Source organism: Eschrichtius robustus, chromosome 1, assembly GCF_028021215.1.
Source record: "Eschrichtius robustus isolate mEscRob2 chromosome 1, mEscRob2.pri, whole genome shotgun sequence".
Classification (NCBI taxonomy): Eukaryota; Metazoa; Chordata; class Mammalia; order Artiodactyla; family Eschrichtiidae; genus Eschrichtius; species Eschrichtius robustus.
In genome coordinates this window covers 34,782,098-34,800,593 of record NC_090824.1, presented here as the reverse complement: position 1 = coordinate 34,800,593, position 18,496 = coordinate 34,782,098, and the positions used below count along the sequence as shown (strand labels likewise).

General features: G+C 36.3%; 1 protein-coding gene across 2 annotated transcripts in view; it reads left to right on the top strand.

Annotated features, from left to right (window-relative positions):
* GPHN (gephyrin) overlaps positions 1 to 18,496 on the top strand; it is a 632,089-nt gene that overhangs the window by 607,801 nt on the left and 5,792 nt on the right. For both annotated transcript variants that reach the window (XM_068543944.1, XM_068543950.1), the window contains 3 exons: positions 6,605 to 6,678; positions 10,906 to 10,970; positions 14,270 to 14,373. In XM_068543944.1, coding sequence (XP_068400045.1) covers positions 6,605 to 6,678; positions 10,906 to 10,970; positions 14,270 to 14,373 — 243 coding nt within the window. The remainder of the gene's footprint in view (positions 1 to 6,604; positions 6,679 to 10,905; positions 10,971 to 14,269; positions 14,374 to 18,496) is intronic.

The window sequence follows — 18,496 nt, the reverse complement described above, 5'->3', positions numbered from 1 at the left end:
AGGGGACACCCTGCATCTGCAGCATACTCCGAGGAAGGCCCAATCTGCATGGTGGTCTCACAGGCATATAATTTATGAATACACTCCAGAAATAGGAAAACATTTCACACTCACAAAACAAGATAAATGCCTTCCTGGATCACAGACACATAGACACACGACCACATAAAGAATATACAGCTTCAGGGACTTCCCTGGTGGTCCAGTGGTTAAGAATCCGCCTTCCAACGCAGGGGACGTGGGTTTGATCCCTGGTCGGGGAACTAAGATCCCATATGCCGCAGGGCAGCTAAGCCTGTGCGCCGCAACTAGAGAGCCCGTGTGCCACAACAAGAGAGCCCGCATGCTGCAACTGCTGAGCCCACACGCTCTAGAGCCCACATGCCACAACTAGAGAGAAGCCCACGCACCGCAATGAAAAGCCCACTCGCCGCAACGAAAATCCCGAGCGCCACAACCAAGACCCGACACAGCCAAATAAATAAATAATTTTTTTTTTTTCAAAATACAGCTTCAGCTCTACAACTTCAACCACAGATTAAGAGTAAACACAGAAACAAACAAACAAAAAAAATTAGTCTACAAATAGATATTTTCCTTCCTAGAGGTCACAAAATTCTTAATTGGTTTAGGCTCAAAATGACAGTAAGACAAATAAACAAGAAAGACTAACAAACCAGATTCTCTATCTTCTCTTACCTAACAGAGAATAGATTTCAATCACCCATTTATAGGAATCACCAAATGGTCAGACCATAAAACCGAATTCTCAATCATTGATGCTACAAAGGGGAATACCTTATTGGCCATGCATAGAACCAAAATTAATAGAGGAGGCAAAAATAGAGAAACCAAAAGTTAGCAGATTTCAGGTTTTATTACTACTTGGCATACACTCCAGAAACCAAAGAAAGATGTATGCAGGTTTAAGCCACCCATAAAATGCACTTTTCTGGCAATTGAGTTTACTTGGTTTTGCCAGATAAATCAATACGGCATCTCAGTGGAGCCTTCAGAATTGTTAAGGTATAGTTTTGTAAAGATAAAATCATGAATCTCATATTTTTTTATTTTATAAAATGTGTCAGTGATTTTATTTAACTCATTAATGAGGGAACCAGTAAGATGTTGCAACTGGTTCTAAGAATTCAAAGAACAGAGACACCTATAGGTAATCAGAAATGCTGAAATCAATCTGCTAACGGATGCAAAACTGTTCTATATCCACAGGAGAATAATCAATTACACCGCCACCAACAGAATTAATTTGCATTTCTTTGGATACTAATCATGTTCACCGTCAGTTTTCTACAGCTTAATTTTTATAAAATAGCACAAAGACAGTGAAAGGCACAAATAACCCAGAAGGTTGTTTGGACATCCAATCATCTTTTTTGCCCATTTCAAAGTCTTTCATAATTTATCTGACATTGTTTGTTCTTACTTGAGTTGAGGGAAAGACCTGTCTCCTTCATCCATTCGTGTTTCTTCTTCCTATCTGGATCTAGCTTTCAGAACATCAGACAGAGATCCTTCCTGCTTCTGTAGGTAGACAAAAATTTAAGAACAGTGATGATTCTCAGCTTTTATTGCTATGTCTGGTACAAGCTTTCCATCACAAGAAACATGAAGCATTTCTTCATGTTCAGAAAGAATGAAAAGGGGCATTTTTACAACAGAAATGATTTTTTTTCAAGAAAAATATAATACTTTCATTCATTTAACAAGTATGTAGTGAGCATATATGCTTTCCAAATTCTGTATCATTACCCATAAGGCCCTGCATGTATGGCCTCTGCCTGTCTCTCCAACCTCCCCTTATGCCTCTTTCCTATTCATTCACTACCTTCCATTGTCTTTTCAGTTCTAGACACACTCTTTACTGCTCTTGAAGGTTTTGTATATACTTTTCTCTGCCTGGAATTCTCATCCCTCCACACTTCTCATGGCTGAGTCCTTCTCATCCTCACCACCTCTTTTAAAATGGCCTTTCCTTATTCTCCACCTCACGCCATTATTCTCTATCCCAGCACCTGCTTTTTTCCTTCATAGCATGTACCACACTTTATGGTTATTTTATTTGTTGTTTTACTTATTTTAGACTGTCTCCTCCTCCAGTAAACTATAACAGGACATCCTTGTGCCAGGGACCATGTGTATCTTGTTCACTATTAAATCTCTAGCACAAATAGAATTCCTCATACATAGTAGGCACTCAAAAATATTTGTTGAACTAGCAAATGAATGAATGAAACTCATGTGCTAATCACCATGGACTCATTATACAGAGGGTTTCTGATCTCACAAACTTTATAATACAATAAAGGATACATATCTGTTATCAGGCAACTGCAGTATTACTTAAGTGTATGATGTCAGGAGGACACAGTATTATAAGAACACATAAGGAAGGCCTGGAGATTTCTGCTTCTACTATGATGAAGTGGCTTATTTGGACCAACTCTCCCACCAAGGACAACTATAAAAGCTATGGTGGCACAGTGGTTAATAATCTGCCTGCCAATGCAGGGGACACGGGTTCGAGCCCTGGTCCGGGAAGATCCCACATGCTGCGGAGCAACTAAGCCCGTGAACCACAACTACTGAGCCCCCGTGCCACAACTGCGGAAGCCCATGTGCCTAGAGCCCATGCTCCGCAACAAGAGAAGCCACCGCAGTGAGAAGTCAGCCCACCTCAACAAAGAGTAGCCCCCACTCACTGCAACTAGAGAAAGCCCGTGCACAGCAACAAAGACCCAACACAGCCAAAAATAAATAAATAAATTTATTAAAAGTAAATAAATAGATAAAAGCTATATAAATCTTTTAAATTTTTTGAAGAATAAGAAAAAGAAGGTGTCCAAAGAGAACAACTAAGACAGATGGGATTCAAGGTACCAAGATCTCAGAGAAAAGTGAACCACAGAGAAGTTGAACTGGAATTCTTCACCATATATTTCCTCAAGGCATTTACTAATTCCTAAGCCAGGAGGGACAGGGGATGATGTAATGGTCAAGAGGCCAAGAATCTAAGCATAACAGAATAGCTAAAAGGCTAAGAAAATAAGCAGAGTTTTCAACAGTCTTAAGAGTTCAAGACCTGCCGTGGAGGAGGGACCCTGGCAAATATCTCAGGCTTTCAGTTTAAACCCTTGAAGTGCTGTGATCTAAGAATAAGGACAAACTGGAAAAAAAACAGTCTTCGCAAAGACTGCAATTGAGCCTCAAATTATCTCAGTCTCTGATTATATCAAGGTAATCTTAGTTAAGCTGCCAGAAGAAATTAAATTCTTTCTGGAGGAATATATCACCATTCAAAACCTCTAAATTTTTTTCATATATAATGTTTGGACTTTACCAGAAATACCAGAAATAGCACAAAATAACTAAAAATTTAGAAGGGAAAACAAGATAGTACAACCCTAAAAATGGTCCTGACATTTATATTGTCTCCTATGGACTTTTAAAAACTGTAATCAATGTGTTTAAGAAAAAGAAATGGCAAAGTAAAGAATTTCACTAGAAAATTAGTATCTATTTATAAAAACCAAATGAAAATTTGGAAAAAATATGGAAAAGAGCATAAAAGACATATGGGATTTGGTGAAAGGTGTAACATGTGTAATTGGAGTCCCAAAAGGAAAGGAGAGAGTGAACAAAAGCAGTATTTAAGAGATACTGGCAGAGAGTTTTCCAAAACTCATAAAAGACATAAAGCCAGATATTCAAGGAGTTCTGCTAATCTCAAGCAGGATAAATACGAAGAAACCATACCTAGGTAGTCATAGCAAAACTACTGAAAACCAAGGGCAAAGAGAAAAATCTTACCAGAAGGACACGTTACCTTCAAAGGACCAAAAATAGAACTAACAGAAATGATTTAAACAGAAATTATGGAACTCAGAAAACAATGGAGGGACTTCCCTGGTGGTCCAGTGGTAAAGAATCTGCCTTCCAATGGAGAGGACACAGGTTCAATCCCTGGTCGGGGAACTGAGATCCCACATGCCGCAGGGCAACTAAGCCCACGCACCACAGCTACTAAGCTTGCACGCCTCAACAAAAGAGCCCACGTGCCACAAACTACATACCCCATGCGCCCTGGAGCCCGTGCACCACAACTAGAGAGAGAAAACCTGCACGCCACAACTAGAGAGAAGCCCACGTGCCACAATGAAGACCCGACGCAGCCAAAATAAAATAAAATATTAAAAAAATAAAAACAATGTGTTCAAAACAGAACTTCTAAAACAAAAGAGAGAACAATGGAATGGCATTTGTAAAATGCTGAGAGAAAATAAAAGCTAGTGTTGAACTGAACTAGATAAAAACTGAACAGACCTATCCTAAAGGGAGTTCTTCAGTGGGAAAGATTATGGAAGCATGAAAATGCAGAAAGGACTAAAGAGCAAAGGAAAGGGTTAATATGTTGGTAAATGTAAATGAATTGTTGATTATATGAAATAATATCTTGAGGTTTAAATGTGTATAAATATTATATATTGAATATATAGAGTATATATTTGTATAGTATATGTAGAATGTATATATATATAGTTATATATATACACACATATTTATAATGTATATAGAATATATGATACATGATAGCACAAAAAGGAAAGAGGAATGGATGGAGTTAACATGTTTTAAAGTTCTTACATTGGGAAGTGATAAAAATACCAAATTATGATAGATTGTAGTAAGTTAAGAATGCATGTTGTAATCTCTAAAATAACCACTAAAATAATAAGAGAATGTGTAACTAACAAATAGAAGAGAAAGAAAATTAAATGACAAAAAAATTTTGGTGAATTGAAAGAAGACATGAAAGAAGAAAAAGAAATAAAAACAAAAGTGACAAATAGGTAATGAATAGGAGGGCTATAGTTTTAAACCCCAAATATAGCAATAATTATATTAAATGTAAATGGACTGAGTCCTCCAATTAAATATTGTCATTCTGGATTTTACAAAACAACAAATTGCATGATGCTTATAAGAGACCCACCTTAAATATAAGGACACAGCTCATTGAAAGTAAAAGATGAGAAAAATGTTACAAGGAAAGATAGCCGGTATGACTCTCTTGATATCATAGAAAATTAAGATAAAAAGGATTACTAGATATTAGGTGGAGGGACATTTCCTATTCATATATTTACATGGATCAGTTCATCAAGTAAATTCTAAATTATTGCATCTAATAATATAACCTGAAAATAAACATAAATCAATAATCAATCTACTATCCAGCCCTGGGAATTCAGGGGAGGCTGAGAAGATGACTGAGATTGAGAGTCATCTCAGAGATTGAGAGAGAGGAGGGTGGAAAGAAAGAGTATTCTAAACGGAAGGAAGAACATTTTCAAAGATTTGAGGCAAGAAAGTGTAAAACCTGACAGCAATATAGTCCTGCTGGAATGTAGAGAGAGAGAGATTAAGGAAGTGGAATGGGGCTGGGAAAAGGATTGCCTGATAAGAGCAATGATTGGCAAAAGGGGACTAGAAAATACAAGAATCTTAGCTATGATATTTAAAAGCTGAGACTTGTTTCTGGAAACCAGGAAGTTATTGAAGTATTATATATTGATTTGATCAGATTTGTTTCCAGGAGGCCTCTCTCACTACTGTGGCGGGAATAAATTGGAGGAGGGCAGGAGTGTTGGCAGAGAGACCTATTTCAGTAATTCAGGTGAGATGATGTTGGCTGAGGCTGTGGAGATAGAAGGAAACAGCTTTTAAAAATAAAGTGTCCCATAATTTGTGAAATATTTAAAATTTTAGTAGGTTACTAGACTCTTGGATTAGTGAGCAGGAAACTCAGTAATAGACCGAGAGGTTGTATTACTTAAGAGAAACTTTTTAAACTGCAATATTTTTCATTATGTTTACAAAACCAACTACAAGGCAGTATTGCCTTTCCTTTCCAAAGATCATGTTTTGTCAGATGGCTCTGGGTTGATCATAACCTTAGGTTGGTTGTGTTGGTAATAGCAGAATATACAGTTGGAGCAATTAAACACCCTTGACTTTCTGTTTTAGAGCTCCCTCCCTAAATTTTTAGTTGACTTATTTAGATTTGGTAATCTGTGGGCAAATGTCCAAGTGTCTCCTCAAGGAATGTGCATCATTTTAAGTTACTAGACAGAATAGTGTGTGATGCATACATGTGGCTTCCCTGCCCAGGCACAGCTACTTAAGTCATATTTATTAACATCCTTTCTCAGACATAAAATTCTGTCTTAAAAGAGAGACAGCAACCTATCAAGTAATGATTTATACGTTAATGTAGTTACTTGGTTTACTATCTAACTACTTCTATTAGAATGTACCTTTTATGAAGGAAGGGACATTGTCTCTTTTGCTCAAGGCTGTATCTCCCTGTACATAGACTGATACTCAACATATACCAGGTGCTCAGTAAATATTTACTGAATGAATAAATGAATGAGGAATGAAGGAATATTTGTCTTAAATCAACTTCACTAAAATAAGGTGTTTCTTTTCATTTCAATCTTATAAATTTTTTTTTTTCATTTAAAGTTTGAAAGTCTGATATTAGAATGTTCGAAAGTAAAGTGATTATTTTTCATATTTGCAGGACTATCTCAAGCAGGTGCTGGACATTGATCTTCATGCCCAGATCCATTTTGGCAGGGTTTTTATGAAACCAGGGTATGAAAATAATCTTATTATCTAATATATGGGGTTGGTTTGGCTTGCTTTGACTAACAAAGTTTTTAAATGCTTTCTTTTTACATTTTGTATTATGGATTATTTATTCTAATAAAAGAAATATTATAGTATTAGAGTTCTTTGAACAAGTGTATGTCCTATCTGAAATGGGAATTCATCTTTATAAATCACTGGGTCTGGTTTAAACAAAGCAAAACAACTTTCCAAACCTTTTCTCCCCTTTAATTCTCATGTCTAGTTCCTTCCTTCTCTTTTTCTGCTTCTTTCTCTCACTTAAAAAACATTTCAGTATGAAAATTCTCAAACGTACACAAAAGCAGGGAGTACAATGAAACCCCATATACCCATCACCCAACTTCAGTAACTATCAACATTTTTCTGTAATCGTTTTATCAATCCCCTTCTTCACCTTTCTGGGGGGACAGAGGGCTGGATTGTTTTAAAGCAAGTTCTAGACATGTCATTTTAGTATACGTCTCAGATATTAATAACAACAGCAGTTACATATGTAAGCAGTTACATTATCTTACATAATCACAATGGTATTATCTCAGCTAACAAAATAAATAAGAATACCTCAGTATCATCTAATACCCTGATCGTATTTGAAAATTCTCCCAAATGTCAAGGAAAAGTATGCCTTCTTACATATGTTTTGTTTGAATTAGGATTCGAGTCAGGTCTACTCACTGTATTTGGTTAAGTTTCTATTAAACAGGAACATTTACCAACCACCGCCCTCATTTTTTGGCATGCCACTGACTTGCTGAAGCAACTGAATCTTTTGTCCTAGTTTTGTCCTAGTGAATGGATTTGGCTGATTGCTTCCTTGTGGTGGCATTTAATTTGTTCCTGTCTCTCTCCAGTATATTCTGTACATCAGAAGTTAGATCTAAAGGTTTGATTAGATTCAGATTCAATTTTTTTTTTTGTAAGAATACTTCATGAATAGTGTTTCATACTGCTTCTTACTACCTCCCAAGAGGAAAGAAAAGTAACCACATACCTAGATCTTGCATATCTCCTGAAAACTAATAGCTCCCTCAGGAAGGGCTAATGGAGGTTCTGTAATCCATTGTAAATCCTCAAAGAATGCAAACATTGGTGTTGATAAAATATGTGTGGCCATGTCTTTAAACAACAGCCTGCCTGTTCAGACCCCTGCTCCTCTATAAACCTGTGATATGTAAACATTATAAAAACACTGTTGAAAGCCCTCAGTGTGTGGGTGAGCATTCCAGCACACCTCCGTGCTGTCAGGGACAACAGTAATGATGCTTTAGTTCAGGGTCATACTCTGATGGGTGCTCATATGAACCCTAAGAGAAAGTAGAGGTGGGACTTACCATTTGTTACAAGTGAGCCATGGGAACTAGCAGCAAATTCCAGAAACCTTTTTTAAGTGTTAAGCCAGCCCTCCTAATCTCCCTGATTTATTGGATACCTTGTGTTAGTTCTAAGGCAGAGATCAGGCTTTACATTTAAGTATGAAGTTAAGATTGTCCCTAAAGCCTTCTCCACAATGTAATAGAATTTAGAATTCTTGGCATTGTATTTCTGTAGTTGCTCTGATATGCTGCCACTGACAAGGCCCTTTTACTATTGAAGGTGTTGGACTGGGATCATTCTTATTAAGAATATCTTGTCTTAAGCAAATATTATTATGCTATGAGTACACAGGCTTTTTTTTACTCTGTCCCCATGGGCAGTACTAATTTGATTAGAATACAGAGGACATCCCAAAAGTATGTCAATGTACTTCTCACTAATCTCAAAAATTGAATTGATTATTCCTTTGCAGTGAGAAAGAAGCTGACATTACTTACCCTCACTTCTAGAGGAGAAATATTTGTATAATATCTATTATTTAAATTATCCATTATTTAAATTAATCTCAGCACCCATGATGTATAATTTTGGTACTTATTTTATTTTTAGTCTATTATTTACCACTTACTTCAGCTGTAAGAGTTCATCAGTTCATACTGTTTATTCTCCTCCCTTAAAGTCATAATATTCTGTGACTTCGGTTATTGTATAAAAGCTGTTACATTCTGATCTCAAGAGGAAAAATGAACAATAGGTGTTGAGTTTCAAGGAAATGGCTTTCCAGATCCTAAACAAAAACTTCACAGTCTAGCAATAAAACACTCATGATAGCAGTGCACATAACAAAATGTTTTATTGTAACGGAATCTTTTTAAAATGAGTACCTTCAGAGAAATCACAGTAGCTGTCTGCAAGGTTCAAAAGATGATTTAAATTGGCTTTAAATATAGTAGAAGGAAGGTGTTATGCATTCCCTCCTCAATCTTATTATGTGTGTTAGTTTGCTATTAAAAAAAAAATGGTTTAGAACTTTAAATGGGCTTCCTTTAATTGGCCAGAATTTTATACTTGTCTGAAGATAAGAAGAATTTAAAGGTAATTGCTACTTAATAGTAGAATAAGAAGAAATATAAAAAAGCTCAAAAACAATTTAGCTTTGCTCTTCCCACATACAGTGCATTCAGAATGCAATTAACCTCTTTCATTTTAGACATGGAGATACTCAAAAAGCATTTGGAATATTATCAACCACATCTACCAATCACAGTTTTTAGGGGTCATCTACAGTGAGCATAGCTGTTGTCAAAAATGTATCTTGGAAATTATTTTCATCACACAGTAACAGTCATTGCCAAATAACCTATCTATAAATGGATATGACAGTCTAATCTCAGTTTTCTAAAACACAGCAAAGAATCAGGAAGTAAGCAAAAAAGGCCTCAGAGTAGCCAAAAATAGATGTTACGAAGTCCATGTAATAACACTTCACAGTGTACCCTATGAGAGCCTTATCTAATTATGAGCCATAAAGTTAGAAAAACCTTGGTTCAAATCTTAGTATCTGAGTGATTTTGGCCAAATTGCTTAATCTCTCTGAGTCTCATTTTCCTCATCTGTAAAATGGGATGACAATTGTCACCTCATGGGATTATTGTAAGAATTAAATGAAATAATGGATATAATGTTTAGATATTTCTTTAAAAATAGTAACTTCTATTATTACTATTATTATTATCATTCCAACAGTATAACTATTACTACTGCTCTCTGGTTCCCAAACCTAAGGCCAGCTTTAAGGGTCAAGATGATGACAGTCTAGCATTATGGGGACCTACAGAAAAAAAACTAGGGGAAAAAAAACAGAAACAAGAACTATAGAAACACCGCCACGTGTACTGTCATGTTATGGTTTAATACCCCTGTGACCCAAAATCTCTGTATCATAGCAGAGTAGAATCAATTCATAATGATGGCTGCAATTCATCAAAAATGTTAATGTTCATCATATTATTGCAAAAGGTAATGAGTGAGTGATCCTTTCTTCTTTCAACCAACGAGCAAAAATAGTAAAAAGGAAAACAATTTGGGTGCTTAAAAGGGTAATTTTTCAGCTACTTGGAAATTTCAGCATTCCCTAAGAATTTTGCATCACTCAAGTTTCATTAATGTAATAAAAATTTTAGCTGAAATTCTATATTAAGGGTAGTCAATAGAAAAAAACCACCATTATTAACCACCTGCCCTCTTCACACTCACACCCCTCTCCACACCCCCATGATGAGGGTTCATGTCAGACTTTTGACGAAGTATAATTTGATAATATTTTTAAATTACTATTGCTTTAATTTTGTTCTAGTCATGGTATTTTATTTATTTTGACATTTCAAAACATTCCCTTCATAGGAGGGAAGCTTTTATGTCTATTGCTGAGTATAGTCTTAAAGGGCTGAGAAATACTCATCTTGAACAATAGGTAGTTATCTGATAGACATGTATTACCAGGTAGTCTTCAGATAAAAAGAATGATTGTTATTCTCCAGCAGAAAAAAAAAACGTATAGACATTGTTAACTAGAGGGGTGGAGAAACTCCAGGATTTGGGATAAGCTTCTATGGCACTGGCAAGAAGGAAAAAAAAGTAAACTACAGAAAACCAGGAAGTTTGGTTACTTGAAAACAGAAGATGCTAAAAAAGAATTAATTTAAATGCTCTTGAAACACTTCAGGTTATAAAGATTTAAAGGAGAGTCAACAGAAAAGTACTTTTACACAATAGGTGACCTGTATGAAGAACGATGTAACAAGAAAACTGCAGTATTTAACTTACTCCTCAGATTGCTTAGCAGTCACTAACAAACAACCTCTACTTTTCCTCTAGCCTGCCAACGACATTTGCAACTTTGGATATTGATGGTGTACGAAAAATAATCTTTGCACTACCAGGTAAGAATAATTGAAATAGTTTCTTTTGCTTTTTCTGGAAAAATGACCAAAATCTTTTTGTTTCCCAGGTGACCAGTCCCCTATCAGAGTGCATGATTTGGAATCTGAAAGACCTGGGTTCAAATCTCAGCTTTTCATACTGTATGACCTTGGGCAAATCACATAATCTCTCTGAAGCTGTTTCTTCATCTATAAAATGAGGCTAATTAGGGTTGGTGTGAAAGTCAAATTAGTATCTTTCAAAGCACATTCCAGACCCTAAGATGATAATCAGGAGTTAACTGTCACTACATCTTTCTGGGGCACCTGCTTTTCCTTACAGGAAATTGGTCAAAGTTAGCAGTATAATTACCTCTCACAACTAGAGTATTATGCTCAAGGGGCCAAAGGGCCTTGAATCGCCTATGGAAATACTAGGACAAAAAAATACAAAGCTGCCTTTGGTTCTCACCAGATTTGGACTGGTTGGGGAGAGCAGCAACACGGAAGGAGGGGCTGCAAATACTGATGCTTCTCAGCCAAATCCCAGGCATCATCAGTCTGACCACATCATTATCCCCACCCTCTCCCACGTGAGCAGAAACTCACGTGTTCAGATTATAGAAAAAGCAAAGTGGTTCAGTTTACAATTTTTGGACTTTGGCTGTGCATTTAAAGCCATGTTTTAAAGCCATTACTAATCTTAATAAATTCTAAAGCAGTTTAGAAGTTTTATATATCTACTTATTTTTTTCAATTTTAAAAATTATCCTCTGATCTGTAGCAGTGTCCCATTCTCTATTTTTTGGCATAGATTCCTTTAGAAAATAACCTACTTATTCCTTTCAGATGTACAAGTCTGGTGGCTTTGGAATATTTACCTGCTTTTTTATATTAAATAAAGCTCAAAGTAGAGATAGAAAGAAAAGAAGGCAGGCAGAAAATTTTAGAACTTTAAAAACATGTTTAAAGCCCCTATCTGTAAGCATAAAAGAGAGTATGTTTCTCTCATATAGGAAATTTTAAGAGCGAGGTCATGTAAATAAAGTTTTAGTCCTCGAAATATTTCTGTGGTACAAAACTCCTTAGGGCCTTTAATACATCCCTAGATACTCTGAAAACCATTATATAGAGAAATGAGATCATCTTCCTAGCTTCATTTTGACTAGAAGAGACTGTTTTTGTTGTCTACAGAAGATATGACTTGACCTACAAAGTATGTTATAGTGGCAGCCTATTTTGCCGTTACTAAGTGTTGTTGATCTGCCAAAGAAGTTATAATTAAATAGCCTATTTTCAAATTGCTACTTTGAGATTTTCACTGCTCAGCCTGAAAGTACCAAAAGAGGGCAGCAACAATTCACATGTTCAGATTGTAGAACCAGCAAAGTGGTTCTTTTTATAAGGATTTGAAAACTCAGAATTGGATTTTTGGTTTCTTAAGGTCCTTGCAATTAAAGCCATTACTAATCTTGATAAGTTCTAACGCAGTTGAAAAGTTATGTGTTATCTACTTGTTTTTTTTTTTAACTTTTTAAAATTACTATGGTAACGTGTTCACTGTAAAAACATTAGAAAACACAGATAAGCATTAAGAAATGTTATCCATAATCTCCCTCCCCCTGAAATAACCACTATTTGCAATTTTCTTGGTGTTGATTTTTCCAGTCCCTTTTCTTATATAGAGCAATTCATTTTTTATAGAGTAATTTTATAAAACAGTAGCATTACAAGAATACTGTAATCATTGTTGAACAATAGCTTTCTTATTTCTTTTTCTTTTTTTTTTCCTTTTTTTTTTGCTTTTCCAGAAAAATTTCCATCTGTTTGTATTTTGAGGCAAGAGGAAAGCAATTGATTCTCATTAAGAGTCTGCTGTTCTGTGGGACAACTCACTTTTTCTATTGAAATAATCAATGCCACTCATCACAACTTTTTTTAACAACTTAAAAAAAAAACTATTCTTAACTGCTTTTGTGGGTAGAAGAAAATTAAAGGTATGGTTTTAGCTAGTAATAGGCTAAACTGACCATTGCTTTTATTTTGATGATGAAATTAGCAGCACAAAGCCAGGCCAAGGGAACCTAAAATATAATAAGCATTCCCCACCCCCTCTCTATATATATATGCATACTCACATACCACTGTATAAAAGTATTAGTAAAATTTGAATTTTAGAACCAAAAGGAATATTAAGAATCATATCATCCAAACCTTTCATTTTGTGGATGAGTAACGTTAGACCCAGAAAGGTTTGGAACTCTTGCCTGGGTCGCATGGCTTGGTTAGTTAACAATACCACACAAGAAGCTAAATCTGTTATTCTCAGCTCAGTCATTTTTTCATAGCCCACCTTACCTCTCTTTGAAGTGCATGACACACCCAGATTTCTTCTTGGAGAGGTACAGTTGAATTCCTCAAATTTTTCTTATAACTGCAAAAGAACTTGGTGTTTGTATTAATCTGCTCAGGCTGCCATAACAGAATATCACAGACTGGGTAGCTTAAACAACAGAAATTTATTTTCTCACAGTTCTGAAGACTGAAAGTCTAAGATCAAGGTGCCAGCAAGGTTGGTTTCTGTTACAGTCTTTCTTCCTTGCTTGCAGATGGCCACCTTCTCTCAGTGTCTTCACATGGCCTTTCTTCTGTGTATACACACTCGTGTTTCTTCCTCTTTTTATAAGGACACCAGTCCTATTGGATTAGGGCCTCACCCTTACAACCTCATTTAATTTTGGTTACCTCTTTAGAGGTCCTTTCTCCAAGTACAGTCACATTGGGGGTTAAGACTTCAACGTATGAATTTGAGGGGAACATAATTCAGTTCCTAAGAGTATTCGCCTTCAAGTCCTTCACATCTTAAATCATTTAGTTTTATATTTTTGGTTTAAAGAAATTTCTGGTTAGAGGGGATTATGGATAAATTTCTTTATTCTTATCCTACTTGCTAATTTTTTTTTGCACTGAGCATGTACTACTATGGTAATTTTAGAACATTTTAAAAATAGCAAGTGCAAACTCATTACTAAAGGCTTTCAATGTACAGCTCTCAGGAAAGCAGATATAAATGGTGTCAAACAGCTTCTGTGCATCAGAAATATCTGCGTTTCACTGCTAGATCCAAATATTTACACCCTCTGTGGCATTTGGTTGACTACAGCTCTATTCTGGCATCCTTTTGGATTCAAGGTGATTCAGAAGAGGAATGCTAGTGGTTAGTCATTTCACTCTCTATGATACCTGAAGGTATAGACAGTCATAATTATTTGGCAAATTTTTATGTGTGTACTATAAATAACTGCTTGGTTGACTTTCAGGGAATCCTGTGTCAGCCGTGGTCACCTGCAATCTCTTTGTTGTGCCTGCACTGAGAAAGATGCAAGGCATCTTGGATCCTCGGCCAACCATCATCAAAGCCAGGGTAATGTTTTCTAATGACCGGAAACCAAAACTGAAGCCTGATAACAAATTAGGATATGATTTTTTAACTGCCCAAAACAAACATCTAGAATTTTATATTAGTTTTGAGGAAAAATGTGGTTATATTCCCCTCTTCATGATAGAAAACAGAGGGAAACGAGTCCCTTTTATTCCCTTCCCACATTATTCCATGACTCCTAAAGTGAATAATTTTCTCCAGCTAGGAGTCCATTTAGGAGTGGATATGTAATGACAAAATGGTCAATAGAATACTAAACTAATACTAAACCTATATGGAAGGAGGGACAAGAATTCCCTTTCCCCTATGTAAACTTAGAGAGAACAGCAATTTAGCTGATCACTTTTTCTGTGACCCCGCTGATAAATTTTAAACAGTTCAGAAAAAGACAATTAAAGGACAAGAAAGAGATTCTAGTGAAGCAGAAGAAAAGGGAGACCATATTGTTTGGAAAAAGGACCACTAAGGCTGAGGAAATATACCTGCAGTAAAAGTCACTCAGAAATTAGAGTCCCCTTCTCCACCAACACTAACTTCAGTTTGCTTTACTACTACTAGTCAACTAATTATGTAACACAGTTTCTATGTAATAACTAATGAACAATTTTCCTGGCAATTTAAACCATAATACTAAATCAGTACTTTTCTTTCTTTTAAGCTTTACTAAGGTATAATTGATATACACAAATTGCACATATTTAATGTAGACATTTTGATGAATTTGGACATATGCAAACACCTGTGATACCGTCATCACAATCAAGGTACTAAACATATCCATCACCTCCAAACATTTCTTTGTGTTCTTTGATTTGTTTGTTTATTTCATGCTAAGAACATTTAACATGAGAACTATCCTCTTAAGGTATTTTGAAGTGCACAGTACCACATTGGTAACTACAGGTAATATGTTGTACAGCAGATTCTTTAAAACGTATTCACCTTGCATAACAGAAACTTTATATCCATTGAGCAACAATTTCCCTTCCCTCCTCCCCTCAGCCCCTGACAACCACCATGCTATTCTCTGCCTCTGTGAGTGACTATTTTAGATACTTCCTATAAGTAGAATCATGCAGTATTTTTGTAACTGGCTTATTTCACTTAGCATCGTGTCCTCTAGGTTTATCCATGTTGCCTCATGGAAAACAGTATGGAGGTTACTCAGAAATTAAAAGTAGAACTACCATATGATACAGCAATCTCACTTCTGGGTATATGTCCAAAAGAATTGAAATCAGGATCTCAAACAGATATTTGCACCCCAGTGTTCATTATAGCATAATTCACTATACAAAGATAAGGAAACAACCCAAATTTCCAACAACAGATGAATGGGTAGGGAAAATGAAGTGTATGTGTACAATGGAGCATTATTCAGCTTTAAAAAAGATCAGTCATTGAACATCAAAAGGTATAATTGAATGCCTGTTATATGAGAATATAATGGCCTATGGACTGATTAAAAAACAGATATTGAAAATGATAGAACTATGATTTATAAGAAATATAAACCAGTTTTATTATTTTTCGGAGATGAAAAATATAACTAGGTTATAGAAACTTTGGAAAAATTAACTTAAAACTGATCTGCACCAACAGGTGTAAGAATTTTTAAAGTTACTTGATAAATTTTAGATGATTTATAAGGCAGATGAGCTCGAGCGCCTCTCTGTTGGACTAATGAAATCAGTGCCTCATAACTTCTCTAGTACTTTTAAAAGTTAGTGTAAAGCTCCTTTAACCACTCTTTGGAAGCTTTGACCAGACTTGAGCAGAGTCCGGGCCCTCAGTACCAACCAGGGCCTGGAGCATGTCACCTGGGACCTCCACTCTAATAGAATCCCCTCTGGTCATCTGTTTTCTCACAAACTCTCTTCTCCAATCTGTGCAGCTTAGTCCAGCCTCTTCCCCGAGTCTCCTGGAGCTTTCACCTTCCCCTCATTACCACCATCAAACCTTCCCAAGACTTTCAGGTCTTTGGCAATCGTCTAAAAGTCTTCTCTCCCTCACCTCTTATCATCAGTTGCTTTATTTCCATAATTCTAAATAACTTTATTTCTGCTTCAGCAACTCAATACGCACATCCTTTTCAATACCATGAAGTGCTCCATCTCAAAAATCACCAACTCTGGTATACAGTTTAGGAACAATGGCAAGTTACCTACCAGTAGATATCAAAGAATTTAAACACTCCTATAACCCCTGCCCTTTTCCCTCTCCATAAGCCCCTTCTGGCTTTACCCCTTTCCTCATCCAACCTAAATCCTGTGGTGTATCACTTCAATGTTTTTCTAACACCCTCAAATTTTTTTTGCCTCTTCTTCCGTGCACTGTAGTCACTCTAAGAATCCACAAACTTAGATCAATCTTCCCTTTTTTGTCCTTCACTTTTATTCCCAGGGCACTGAGTACAACTAGAGAAGAGAGTACAACTGTTCAAGTTATCACTTCCAATTTACAAACCTCAGCAGGGGCCAAAATTCCCCCTGATGATCCTTTTATATCCTGTGGATCAGCTTTTTCCATTCCTTACTGCAGTCTTCCAAATCTTCACCATTCTTCTAAAGCGCCCTCCACCATCCACATCCCCTGTGTTTTGTAGCCAAATAAGCTGGTTTGAATGATGGCTCCAATGTTTAATGGTTTCTCTTCTAATCCTGCCTCTTTTTAAATCCCTTTTCTAACTCTAATCATGTCAGCGTCTCCAATTAAAATTCTTCAATGCTGCCCATGACCGCAGGGTTAAATCCAAACTGCTCAAGTGAGCACAGGAGGCCCTCCATCCCAAGGCCTGTTTTCCCCTCCAGCTTCATCTGCTTCCCATCCTGCACTCTGACCATACCAAGATTTTTACTGCCTCCAGAACGGACGTGAGATCCCCTTCCTAGGAGGTTCTCTCCTAACCACCACCATCTCTTTTCTCAGCTTGGAAAATTCCTTAGTCATAAGACTCAGGCATCATGCCCTCTGTGGAGCCTTTCTCAGTGTCCCTAAGAAGGGTTGATTATTTACTTCTTTGTGCCCTATTACACTGTGTTTGCAATTAATTATTTACTGTATTAGATAATTCTTTGAGGTCACTTCTCTAAAAGATGGACAGGACAAAGAGGAAGGAAAAAAATATTCTCCCCTTTTTTTAAGTAACAAATTTTGTTTTTTAGAGCACATTTAGGTTCATAGCAAAATTAGGCGGAAACTACAGAGAGTTCCTGTATTACTCCTCCTCCCCACCCCATCCTTACACACACAACCTTCCCAGCTGTTGACGTCCTGCACCACAGTGGTACATTTGTTACAATCAGTGAACCTACAGTGACACATCATTATCACCCAAAGTCCATAGTTTACATTAGGGTTTACTTTCGGTGTTGTGTATTCTAGGGGTCTTGACAAATGTACAGTTACAGGTATCTACCATTGTAGTATCGTACAGTTTCACAACCCTAAAAACTCTCTGTGCTCTGCCTATTCGTTCCTCCCTCCCTGCTCACCCTTGATCTTTTTACTGTCTCCATAGTTTTGTCTTTTCCAGAATGTCATATTGTTGGAATCATACAGTATGTTACCTTTTCAGATTGTCTTCTTTCACTTATTAATATGCGTTTGTTTCCTCCATGTCTTTTCACGGCTAGATAGCTCATTTCTTTTTAGCAAGGAATAATATTCCATTCTCTGGATATACCACCGTTTATCCATTCACCTACTGAAGGGTATCTTGGTTGCTTCCAAGTTTTGGCAATTATGAATAAATCTGCTATAAACATTTGTGTGCAGGTTTTTGTATGAACATAAACTTTCAATTCACTTGGGTAAATACCAAGGACTGTGATTGCTGGGTTGTATGATAAGAATATATTTAGTTTTGTAAGAAACTGCCAAAATGTCTTCCAAAGTAGCTATACCATTTTGCATTCCCACCGTAGTGAATAAGAGTCCCTGTTCTTCCACATTCTCAGTAGGATTTGGTGTGGCCAGTGTTTTGGATTTTTGGCCTTTCTAGTAAGTATCTAGTGATATCTCATTGTTGTTTTAATTTGCAATTCCCTAATGACTTATGATGTTGAACATTTTTTCATATGCTTACTTCTCATGTGTATATCTT